This window comes from Nesoenas mayeri (genome assembly GCF_963082525.1).
Source record: "Nesoenas mayeri genome assembly, chromosome: 17".
In the NCBI taxonomy this organism is placed as follows: Eukaryota; Metazoa; Chordata; class Aves; order Columbiformes; family Columbidae; genus Nesoenas; species Nesoenas mayeri.
In genome coordinates, this window is record NC_137565.1 from 9,821,703 (window position 1) to 9,834,600 (window position 12,898).

Genomic DNA, 12,898 nt, shown 5'->3' on the forward strand with positions numbered 1-12,898 from the left:
GTTTTGTTCTAATTTAGAACAAAACAATTCCTGATATGAACTTTTTTTCCCAATTTGGAAAGACATGTACATGCAGCAGAACATAATCCCAGGCAAAGCTTCCTTGTAAGATTTTTTTGCCGTTGTGAAAGTCCCTTAATGTGAGTTTCTCATCTGTAAGCTCTGCCAGAATGGAACACTGCGGTACAAGTCAGCCAGAAACACCAGTTTTACCATAAAAAACCAATGCTTATTTGCTACAGATTTGATAGCAACAGCCTGTTCTTTGCCACTTACAAGTAATCACAAATCTTGGGCACAGTGACAAACGGTGTGAGAACAACTTTATTTCTTCACAATCTGAATAACATCCTCATCTTCAAGAGTATGGTCCTTACCAACTTTTTGAGGGTTGTGTTTAACTGATGAACCCCAGACCAGCGCACTGAAAGGAGAAAAAACATCAAATTAGAAGTATAATATGTAAACAGCAGATCAACAGCTATTTCTGTCACAAAGCTAATAGAGAAAGTAATGCTTGAGAGCTATTTTTATCCTCCTGCAAGTACCTGGATAAGTGGTCTGTGTGACCCAGAGTACAAGCAGATCAAAACAAAAGGATGAAGTCATCCCAAATACTTGTGCATACAGGACAATGGCCTGTAATGCTGCATCTAGCCTGACTTTCAAACATAAACTTTTTCCCCATAGAGGAAATTTGTCCAGGAAAGAGCATAAGAACATCAAATATAGTAGTTTTAATTGTCCAAGGGAGACCTATTCCATTTAACAACTAAAAATCAAAGCCTATTTTCCCTTCTAGTTTACCAGAGAATGAAAAAATAAATCAGGAGGCAGATTATCTTCTATTTTCTACAAATTATTCTCTTACAATAGTACTTACTATTTAAAGTCTTTAATGAGATTTTTGTGGATCTTCATGCAAAAATCCTCCACTGTGGTCTTGCAGTAGGGTAGTACCACAGGAGAGGTGTAGTCTGGGAGCTGCCCTTTAGGTTTGGTGTAGCTGTAACGCAGATGGAACAGTCAGTCAGTACCAAAACCTGCTTTTTCAACCCATCATGCCATTTCATAGGTCATTCACACTGCCATCATTCATTCATCATTCTTCAGTCTCAGCCCTACACTTAACTCCACAGAAGGCAGCAACTAAGACTCACATTCGTACTAGCTTCAAGTAGTCCCAAATTTTCTCCAGCAGATCATCAAAGTTCCAGCGATGATGGGCAGATATTGGTACACAGTGGGGTACTTTGTAAATAATATCTAGTTCCTCAATGGAAATCTGGTCAATTTTATTTAAGACATAAATGCATGGGATGTAAACCCTGCAGAGAGAAGGAAACACCGTTACAGCAGCCTAGCAGCGACATACTGCTACCTTCAAAAAAAGCTGCATTTTTTAAAGGGACAGTAAGGTGCTAAACAGCACTTGTTGATTTGCTAGTTTAGCTTCTGCGGGGAGCAAACCTCAGAGATTTTTCTTTTCTCTGGAATATAAATGACAAATATGCCAAACCCAGGGCCCCAACAGTACCTGTTCCCTTCAACAACGTCAATCAGGTCATCAGCAGTGGCATCACTGCGCAGCGTGACATCGGCATTGTGAATTTTATACTCTGCTAAGATGCTCTTCACTGTTTCAGTATCCAGCTCACTCTGAGGACACTGAACATAGATACAGTATTAAGGAATGGAAGAGTGTATAGTCAAATCAAGTATTACAATTAAAAATACTATCACCTAGCAATTGCTGCATACAGGTTACTAAAAATAATAGCTGCATTGTTAAGTTATTGGACTTTACTATGATTTTACCATGGTTATCCTGAGGAGAGAGAAAAAATATTTAAATCATGACAGTTTTATTTATATTAATGCCACTGATGACTGCAATCAGACATTTCAAAAGTCATGTTTCACGTCAACCTAGAACGAGTTGCAATACAAACCTGGAGATCTACTAGTTCCGTGCCCAGACACCTACATGTTAGATACCTAGATTCCAGAGCAGAGTTCTGATTTTTGGTATCCCTGGCTATTTCTACATTTTTAAAGATTCAGTGGTAAATGGAAAATTAGGAGTAGTCCAGGTTGCAAGCCCTGGAACTCTCAGTTCTCTTATTTTGGTTAAAGAAAACTTCCAACTTACTGTGGCTGTAAGGTTAATGCCTCCTTTATCCTTTTTTTTAAAGCCGATATTGGGGGGCTTACTGTTCAGACGAATTCCAAATCCCTCCAGTTCATTCTCAATTATTTTCTTGTGACCAAGGGGTTTCAGCACATCCAGAACAATCAGAATAAGATTACAGGTTCGAGCAACTACGAATTGGAAAAAGAAAATAATCCCTCAAAAACGTCCACTCCCACAATCAGAGACAAAACAATGCAAAATATGGCTCAGTGGACTAATGACAATGTTAAAGCCCTGAAGGCCAATATATTGCTAATTTTTAAATTCCAGTATAAGACTGAAGTTTGTAGTGCTGACCAAGCATCACTGATAGACAGATCCTTACATGTTATAAGAATCAAGGAAGTTGGAAAAATCTTCCTTCCTGACTGTATTCAGACCCCAGAATGACGACAATAAGCTAGGTAAAGAGCTGTACTAACAGTGACAGGATGCTGCCTCCAGCCTTAATATGCTCACCTGCAATGACTTGCCGCCCTCTGCCTTTACCATCCTTGGCACCTTCAATAATTCCTGGGAGATCAAGTAGCTATTTGTAAAAAGGAAAAAAAAAAAAGAAAGTAACTAATGAGAAAAATATTTTTCTTAATGGAGAAAATAAATCCTACTTTCACCTTTCTCCTAAACCAACTGACCCTGCTAGAATATGGCAAAACTGTTTCCCCTTTGATTCTTATATATTGTATTATCCCCAGAGCCGCACTGGTACAATGAAACAGATCATCTCATACAGAATATGAGAACTACCACAGGCACTTCTCCCCAGAGCAAAGTGAAAAGCAGGCTAAGTTAGTACCTCATGGAAACATTTCCACCGTATTTTACATGTGTATTTCCAATGTATTCTATGATACTCTCAAGCACTTCTAAATGTCACTTCTACCTGCTAATGTCACCCTAGACCATGCAGCTGTAACACCACTGCATCTGAATGTACAATCTTGTCCTCGCAGATACAAAAAGATCTCACCTGTATCTTTGCTCCTTTATATCTAATGACTCCAGGCACGGTAGTTAGGGTAGTGAATTCATATGCTGCCACTTCAGAGTATACACCAGCAAGATTACTTAGAAGAGTAGATTTCCCCACTGATGGAAAACCAACAAACCCAATTCGGGCATCACCTGTCTTTGCAACATCAAAACCTGCAAATAAGGAGCACAAATATTTGTTTAAAGATCAATATTTTCTATCTTCTAAGGTTCTGGACAGCAGTCCTGCTATTACTTTAAATTTTGGCTGAGTGAAAGCCAAGTAAGCTTCCCTACAAGGAGGATCTGAGTATGAAACAGAGAGTTCACAATCAATTTTGCCTTGCACCACTTTGTACAACTCTATGGCACACACCCGCCAATGAAGTGTAGGCAGCAAGGCTTCCCAGTGGGCTGTACATGACCTGAGTGTAGGTGAAGCATTCCCTTTAAGCGCTGTTATCTACACAACTCACACCTTTCTATATAGAAATAGGTGCCTCCTACAAGATGCTTCGTCATGTAAATCCCCTAAGACTTCTGCATATACGTATTTTGCGTAATATAAGCTTGTAAGTCCTTTCATTTACGATTCGACAAGGGCTCCACCCCAAAGCCCTAGAAAGGGCCACAAACCACGGCTACAAGGTCCCGTACCGGGAAGGACAAGAGGGAGAGACGGTGGCTGCTCCGATTTACTCAGCAGACAGTCCGACAGGATTTAAGCGGACAAGAGCCACTCCCATTAGACCGATTTCCGTCACACACCCCGCACCGCAGCACCGAGGAGCGGCCGGAGCCTTCCCGCAGCTCCCACAGAACAACGCACCTTCCCCGGGGCCGCCGCCGCCGCCTCCCTTGGGGGTGATGAGCTCCCGGCGCAGCTTGGCCAGGCGGGCCTTGAGCAGCCCCAGGTGGTGAGCCGTGGCCTTGTTCTTCTGCGTGCGGGCCATCTGCAACAGCACGGAACCGGGGCTCGGTACCGGGAGCGGCTCTGCCGGGCCCCACAGAACCGGGGCTCGGTACCGGGAGCGGCTCTGCCGGGCCCCACAGAACCGGGGCTCGGTACCGGGAGCGGCTCTGCCGGGCCGCACGGAACCGGGGCTCGGTACCGGGAGCGGCTCTGCCGGGCCGCACGGAACCGGGGCTCGGTACCGGGAGCGGCTCTGCCGGGCCGCACGGAACCGGGGCTCGGTACCGGGAGCGGCTCTGCCGGGCCGCACCGCCCCTGGCTCCCGCGCGCCGCCTCACGACCCCACCGGCGCCGGCCGGGCCCTGTCACCCCCTCACGGAGCGGCACTGCGGCCGCCCCCGAGCCCCACGGCCAGCCCGACCGGGGACACCGTTACCTCAGCCTCGATCTCCGCGATCTTGGCCAGCGTCCCGCTCATCTCGGCAGCGGGTCCCGGCCTCGGCCACCACAGCAGCGGCCACGCTTCGGCCCGGCAGCGCGCAGGCGCACGGCGGCCTCTCGCGGGAGCGAGGCGCAGCGCTCGCGAGAAAGCGTCGGGCACGCGCCTGGCCACGGGCGGGAAAGAGCCCGCGGCGCGCGCGCTGACCTGTCCGGAGGCGCCGCAGCGCCCCCTGTGCGGCCGCCGCCTCAGAGCAGCGGGGGACAGCGAGTGTGTGTGATAACGTGTGTGTGTACGACAGAGCGAGGCTGAGGGGGCTGTGGGGCTGTTGGAGGCGGCATGAGCCGCGCGTGCGAGAGAACTGATGGGAGGAAAACGGTGTTTGTGAGGCTGAGGCCTCGGCCGTGAGCGGCTGCGGCTCGGGCTGCCCACCTGTGAGGAAGAGCGCGGTGCAGGGGGCAGAGCGGTGAGCCGGGGGTCCCGCTGCCCCTGAGGGAGCCGCCGTGTGCCCTGCCCCGAGTTAAACTGCACCTGGCGCTTCCACGTTCGCGGAGATCCGCCCCTGCCCTGCTTGTAACGCGGTTACTGCTGCCCATCACCAGATGCGTTATGTGCAAATGTGTTCCACAGCCCTGCTGACTCAGTAGAGCTGCTAATCTGCTCGGAGCAGAGTCTTCTTGAGCTGGACTTAAACACCGAGGCTTTCTGAGGGCTCCTCTCAGCTGAGCCCAGCCCACACCACTTCACCCCAGGGACCGCTGTAACCGTCCACTGAATGCAGCCTAATTAAATAGATACAGGATTTTTTTAATGGCCCCTTCAAAATTTAAGGAGATTAGTATCTCTGGCCCTTGACAGTATCACAAGAAGTCTAACAGTTGGATTAGGAATAAAAAGTATTTTTATGACATAAAGAAATACATTTTTAGAAATTTTGAGGATTTTAGAGTCCCTATGTTTGTTTCTCTGTCATATTATATCTGAATTGGAATAATTTGTAGAAACCCTTTTCTCCAGTAACCTTTCCAGAAAGGCTCTGCTGATTCAAATTTGTATAAAGTCTCATTTTATATGATGTATCTAGAGGCAACACAACATGGGGTTTAGACAAAAATACACTCTCCTGGGCCATACCGTAGAAGGTTTATAATGACACTCTTGCAGAACCACCTGCCTTGTCTTCAGGCAGGATTCTGTGCATTGCTGGATTGCCAAAATTTAACTAACCCTATAACAGTATTGGTAACAGAATTGTTACAGATCCTTAAGTCATCTTTAACTTCTGGTGAAAAGAACAAAAACAAGAAAAGCGCTAGTGCAATGTAAACCACTCCGCTATCTCTTTCTGCCTCTGCATATCCCCTGCTTGTCTCATCGTAATCAAAAAAGCAGCCTTTAATGTCATAAACTCTTTATAGGAGGAACTGTCATTAATATAAGCTTATACAGCGCTTACAAAAATAGAATCTCAAATAAAATGGGATTAGTGTTCCTGGTAATGTTAGCTCAGCTAAGATAGAGTAAATATAAATGCACCTACCACTGTATAGTTGTTCATAGTTTTTATTTATTCCTCATGAACAATATCCATTTTCAACAGAGGACATAGAAGATTTGATCCAGATATAGATTTTTTCCTACTTCAAACAGAACTGGGACTTGTTTATGCTTCAGCTGAATTTAGCCATACAATCAGTCCACATTTGTGGTCCTTTTAGTAACAGGAAAAACACTGAGAAAAATGCAAGTTCTGAATGCTCAGTCCAGGTTTAAGACCACCTCTATTTCTGCAGGAGCTGTTGGCTGACTTCAGAGATTGTCGGGAGCAACAGTAATAGTCATTCTTACAAACTCACTCCGAATCCCATATATTGAATCTCACTCAAATTTGTTTTTCCACGTGTGGGCTGAATGAACAAAGACGTCACTGGGTGGGTCTTGATTTCCTGGTTTAGATATTCATAGTGTTCTTAATGCACAACTGCTCAGTATATACTCTTAAATCCTTTTTTTTACCAGAAAGGAAAGTAAAGATCCTATAAGGAATTTAGGTACCTAAAAACTTTTTTTCAGTGTTGAGTTTTCAATGACCTGAAAGGAGTAAGAGTTTAATTAATTAAAAAATGTTATATCTTTTTTTTTTTCCCTAGCCAAATTAACACTTTCTGCTGTGATTTTTTTAACAGAAAGGTGTTTTCTGCTATGTAGCGCTTGGAGAACCAGGGTGGTTATGACCGTGGAAAGTGAGGTGTGACAACTGGGAAAGTGACTGCAAGGTGGGTAATCGGAAATAGATAAATTATGTCCTCTGAGGACGGCAGTCAAGACTAGAAAATGGAGAGCAAATGATTGAAGTGTGCTAAAAAAAAAAAAGTCAGAGAAGGAAAGAGCGGAAAAATCAAGGAAAATATTCATAGAAAATTTGATATAATGTCAGAAGAGGAAAAAGCCCCCAATGGAACCTGAGAGGAAATGAAAGGAGATGCAAGAGACTGAGATCTACTCAAAAGGTTAATTGAGCTTCATAGTGGGCACTGATGGAAGATGGAGTACGTGAATTGCCATTTTTTTTCTAAAAATGTCTATGTATGTTTTTAAATTGAGATAATTCCACTTAGGAAATCTTGAAAGTGCAAGAGAGGGTGTATTTCCAAAGGTTGTAAATTGCACAACGGTTGCAGAGTCTCAGGTGGCCAACTGCCTACTATGTCAGACAATAATGAATAAAGATTCAAATACAGAGTACAAAAGCCCAAATGATTAAGTAGCTGCATGACTTACTAACTGATAAACTGACAGTATGCACTCTTCTAATAATATTTTTAATAAGATAAGGAAAGCCATATACTACAGGGTATTTAGAAAATGCAGGAAAAGTGCATCTGAAATAAAGGCTATCTCATCAAACAATTGAGAAACATGACACAGTATAGAACTGGTGACTGGGAAAAAAACAGGAGTTTGTGCTTCATCAAGCTACAATGACAACAATGTGATTGAAATGGCACATACCTCATTAGCAAGATCTGAGCGATGAAGGGTTGTAGCAGATACGGGGTACAGAAATTAATGTTTTACACACTCTGGTACTGCTGACTTATTGATTCCAAGCAAATCATTTCCTTTACTTATGCCTCAGTTTTATTTTTGCACAACAGGAATGTGCAGTTGCCACAGAATGATTGAAACTTCCATGTTTCCATAGCACTGCCCTGCAAGTATGATAGCTGTAGATCACTTCAGCAGGAGAGCTTAGTTAATGCATTTCATGTGTTTTCTATCAAACTATCAATTTCAAATAAGCTGCTTCATTATGAACCAAATTCTGAAATTCTTTCTGAATCAGCTGTCATTTGGGCTTGAGTAAGAGTTTTACTTACATGAGATGCAAACTAAGTAGGTTGAGAAGAGGCTTGCAAGGCTTTTGGATAACTACGTAAGATTCACCATTGTAAAATACATGGTAAAAACTGAGAGTATGAAATGAATCATGATAGTTTGTGTAGTGTGTGCATCATTAGAATCACATAAAGACCCTTCTTAAAAATAAGCAGTACATGCTCACTTTTTTAGGTATTTTAAAGTTCCTTTTTCATGGCAAAGTACTTGTGGATATCAAGTTGGTTCAGCGTGCACCGAGAAGGTAGTTTTAGCTTATGAGCCACCCCGCTAGTACAGCACTTGTGGGTTTGGTAATTCACCTCATGACAGAAGCTGTAGAATATCCAGGCAAACAGCTGTGCTCATGCTACAGGTTTGTTTGTGGACTTGGTAGGGACTACGTTTCTAGCTTCGTGTTGGGGATTTCTGCACGGTTTTAAAAAGTGGGAGGGAGGTGACAGGGAGGAAATTAAATCACGATTGCAGATGAAACAAGGCTCTTGAAATTTCACATCCTCTCAGAAATTATCACCAGCCTCATGAAAAATAATCTGTATAAAATGAGAACCTCAATCTGAGGACTTATGATTTTAAGAATTATGGGTAGGAGACTGTAACCAACCTGCCAGAGTCCCCTCACAAAAAAAGCTAACTGCAAGTTAAGGCATATAAAGAATCCGTTCATTTTAAGGTGATTTTTCTGCTTCATTTTTGTTGGTTTGGGGTATTATTATTAGTCATAGTAGTAATAATAATAATTTTGCAATTATCACAATTTTGCAAGTTTATATTTTTTTTTCCATGAATTGTATTTTGGTTTGAGAAGTGGCTGATAATTAACCCTATTGTACTTCAGGGAAGAACTGCTCATGCTGAAGAGGAGAGAAACCTTTTTAAGGTGGCTGCAGTGAGCTGGCTAAGGGCAAGTCTCACACCTGTTTAGAGGAAAGAGATTCTGCAAACCCACTATCAAAAGCTAAGATTTTTGCGATCCATGCTACTGAGTCTTCAATGGAACCATAATGCTGATTGCCTGAGGTGAAGCGACTCCAGAAGTTGATGCAATTCACATCTTAATTGACTTTTGAGGCAAGAGACAGAAAGTTGTGCGTCTTCTGAATGTTGTAAGAAATACAGATATATCTATTTGTAGTTGTCTTCCTGGGTTAACTTTTTAATGCCACTTTACTTGGTATTTATGGAGAAGTTGTCCTTCTCAGGACAGCACAGTGGTTTAGCTATTAATCTGTAAATACCAAACATTCACTACTGCATTGTGTACTTAGGATTGTATTGTTATGTATGTTTTACATGAGAAAGTTGTCTGTCAGGTTTGTGGATGCCTAATTCATGGGGAGCTGATTAGTTGGAATCCCAGGTTGTATTCCTATTTTGACCAGACTTTTTAATGTGGCAATCTTGTTCTCAATGGCTCAGGCTGCTTTGGTTCCAGGCAGTCTAGAATAAGTTAAACTGGGCAGAGTGAAGAAATGAGGGAAACAAAAAGGAGATTAAGTATTGAAGGTTGGCTTCCAAGACTGTGTTAAATTAGTTTAACAACAAAAAGTTCTGTAGTTTGGCATCAGCTCCCCAGACTTTGTCATGGGCTGCCATGCAACAGATGGACTACACAGCACGTGAGTGCAGTGAGTGATCAAAAAGAAGAAAAGCAAACAGTGCAGCTTTCCCTTTTTAAAATAATTCTTTCTGCATACTTTTTTGTAGCATCATATACCTCCCTTTTAGCAGTTGCTGTCATTTTGGTGAGAATGCAAGGTATTTTTAAACAAGAGGAGAAAGCCGACAAATGACTAACCCACGTCTGGATTACAGAGGAAACTGTGTTGTCTCCAAGCCTGAGAATCCTTGCTGCTAGGGTTAGCATTCTCATGGGATGATTCCCAATAAAAAATTGAGCAAGCTTTAAAAACTAAATTTAAGTAATAATCAACCTAACAAGTAATGAATGCTGAATTAATTGCTTGTCAGATCGGTCGCAGTTAATTAAAATTCCAGTGAAAGCTCAGAATAGCTGACAGTTACTCACTGGAATTGCAAGTGTGCCATGAAATGCGCAATGTTATATATTTCTGTGGAACACGCATAAAAAGGAAGTGGTTCATATGACCATATGACTGAATTAGCTGGCACAAGTGCTCTGCAAAAATGTCTCTACTAATATTATAATCCACGGGAAACAGTGACTAACTTCTTAATGAGTATAATAATAGTGACCAACTTCTTAATGAATACAGTAATGGAGGCTATTCTGAAAAATTTCAGTAGCCTCAAGACCTACACAGATTCATGAGTTGAGAATGTTCAACAAATAGGTATGACTCAAGTATAATTATCATACACCCGAATATATTTGAATAAATTCAACTGTAACGTGGGCATCTGTTACCTCATATATTTGCAGACCAATTTAAGGTCTGCACTTCTGAGTAAGGCCAGTAGCAATCGATCTGCAGTGAAGTGAGCGATGTACAGTGTACAGTCCCAAATGGTACACACATGTTCAGAGCAAAACAGGGTTTTTAATGCTATTGAAATACCAATCAAAGTGCTTCAGCAGGGACCAGACAGCTGCAAAACATTTAGGCACAGCTCAGGAATTCCCAAGAGCAGAAGTGAGACAGGAAATAGTGAAAAGCTGAATAAAGTAGCTGAGGAAAATGCCTTTATTTAAGAGAGGTGAATTCAAAAGAAGTTCAGCAGACCACAGTGCAGAAGATGTCAGAGTAAAGAGATTAGCAATTGTCTGAAAAGGGGAGGAAATTCTGTATACTGTGTACTGAAAATTCTAATTTTTAAATTCAAATTTAAAACTTCTTGACATCATCTGAACTTTGTCTTCAAGACAGTTACTAAATGGTTGTGATGATAAATGAGTTCACAGGTAATCATACCTGTACACTTACATAGTTAAGCATGGGGAAATAACATTTAGTCATCACATTAGATTTAGGGAACTTCATCTTCTGTTTATACTGATGAGCCAAATTTTGTCTCAGTATGGCAAAAGCTGCTTATTTGCAAATAGATTTGGCTACATTGTTACACATGCTAGTTGAATGACAACTTTCATAGTCTCAGATTCTGAGACAAAGTCAATTTGGGACCAGAAAAAGTTAAGCGAAGTGGTCCTTCATATGTGCTGGGGAAGCCAGCACAGCAGGAGTGGAAGTTCCACAAGGAGAGACCCAGCATTGCCATGTCGGAGCACTGAGGAGCTAAGGTGAACGGCTTTGTTGGCGTCCTTGTGATTTGGTTTGAGAGTGCGAGGTGCTGGTGGTCAATCTTAAACCAGCACCCAGCAGCTACTCAGAGGATGAGCTCCCAGCACGCTGAGCTGGCGTCCTCATGGCAAGTGTGAACGGGTCGCTTGCCAAGAAATCGCCATGCTTTGGGGTGAATACTTAGCTTTTACCTAAAGAAGCAGGCAAGGTGTGTTGGATGGTGCCTTTTAAACAAGAGGGCTGGAAGTTGAAACCAGAACATTCCATGGCAACTGGAGAAAGTTCTGAGGAAAGTGCAGTGAGAGCTGCTGGACCCCTCCCTCCCCCTGCCTAGAGGAGAGACAAAGAACAGGCAAGGAGGGAACTGAAATAGGAAGCAGGAACCATGGCAGGAGGCTGGGGACTCAAAGAAAGCAAATTAATAAACCGCTGGGGGGAAGGTGCACAACTGACCAAAGCCACTAAGAAAGATAAGCGAATTCCAGGTTCTTTAACAGCTCTGTGTGTGTGTGCATGCAGCATGGCTAGTATGTTTAAACATAAACATTTTCCTCAGTGTAGCAAGTGCAACTCTTGTGTCTGTGACACAAACAGAATGCGAGCACTTCAGTAATGTATGTAATACAGTGTATGTGAGCTGGGTTTGTCAGCATCGCTGCCACTCAGACAACCTCAAATTTCTAAAAATGTATGTTCACATCAGGGTGTGTACATACATAATGCAATAACAAAAAGCTGCTGGCAGCATTCTGCCTGCAGTGTAGACAGACAGTTCATATCAAAAGCAATAGAAATCCAGTGTGCGGGCTGAGGGCACTGCATGGCCTTAAGTGTTAATGTAATGTTGCATTTGGGAAGCTGGAAGCTTGGTGCGCTCATTTGCACATCAGTACCCAGAATTCTTTTTCAGTTCCACCACTCTTGAATTCAAGTGCTGGGTTGGAGCTCTTGGAAGGCTCTGTAGTTTGCGATGCCCTTGCATGTGCCAGTTCAGTATTTTCCACAGAACAGTTTAAGTGACGATACTGGATCAGGAATAGGTCATCCGAGGATTCTTATTTAGGCTTGATGTGACACATGCAAGAAAGTGCCTGTGAACAGTTTTTAAAGCGTTGTATTTAACAAAACTAAGAACTCTGGGGAGTGCATGTGTGTATTGGGGAGGGAGGGAGAATATTTCTTCAAAAGTAGAGAATTTTTTTTCTCTGAGTAAGTAAATTTCAGCTGTAAGTGAGTAATGATGATGTTGAAATAGAAGCTCTTAAAAGAGAGACCTTGAGCACATGGGTAAGATTCAGCACTAGGACAGCCCAAGCAGCCCCGCCAGTGAATTACAGCCGCGCGTTTTGGGGTGTTCAGCCCGGGAAGGCTGCGCAGCGCGGGAAGGGGGGTGCTGGGTGCCGAGGGCAGCCCCGGCTGGCCCCAGGCTCGGCGGGGGAGCAGTTTCCCCGGCACGGAGGAAGGCAGCCGGGGCTGTGCCAATGCCAGTGCCCCCCGCAGCCCCGGTACCGTGTCTCCCAACTGCTCCCGAGAGGAGGGCATTTTTGCACTGGAAGAATTCCCGCTGTACCCCTTCCCTCCCCCACAATGCCGGCGCCTCGCTCTTTTTTAGTCAGTCTGAGAGTTGATCCCAGGCAGGGGGGGTGGGGGTGAGAAATGCAATGAAAGAGCGGGGGGAGGCCTCTCGGCAGCCCCTGGCCCCTCTGGGATCGGCTCTCCTTAGGCGAGGCGAGGAGGTGGGGGCCGCTCTGCGCCTC

At 43.6% G+C, this 12,898-nt stretch overlaps 1 protein-coding gene across 1 annotated transcript; it reads right to left on the minus strand.

The window, feature by feature from the left end:
* Window positions 1–301: 301 nt before the first annotated feature.
* DRG1 (developmentally regulated GTP binding protein 1) lies at window positions 302–4,625 on the minus strand. Its single transcript, XM_080355256.1, has 9 exons — window positions 4,516–4,625; window positions 3,996–4,119; window positions 3,165–3,340; window positions 2,654–2,723; window positions 2,153–2,322; window positions 1,538–1,668; window positions 1,161–1,328; window positions 884–1,006; window positions 302–424 (listed from the first exon to the last, which is right to left on the minus strand). The coding sequence occupies exons 1-9, from the start codon at window positions 4,555–4,557 to the stop codon at window positions 325–327; spliced, it is 1,104 nt and encodes a 367-aa protein (XP_080211382.1). The 5' UTR covers window positions 4,558–4,625; the 3' UTR covers window positions 302–324.
* Window positions 4,626–12,898: the final 8,273 nt, after the last annotated feature.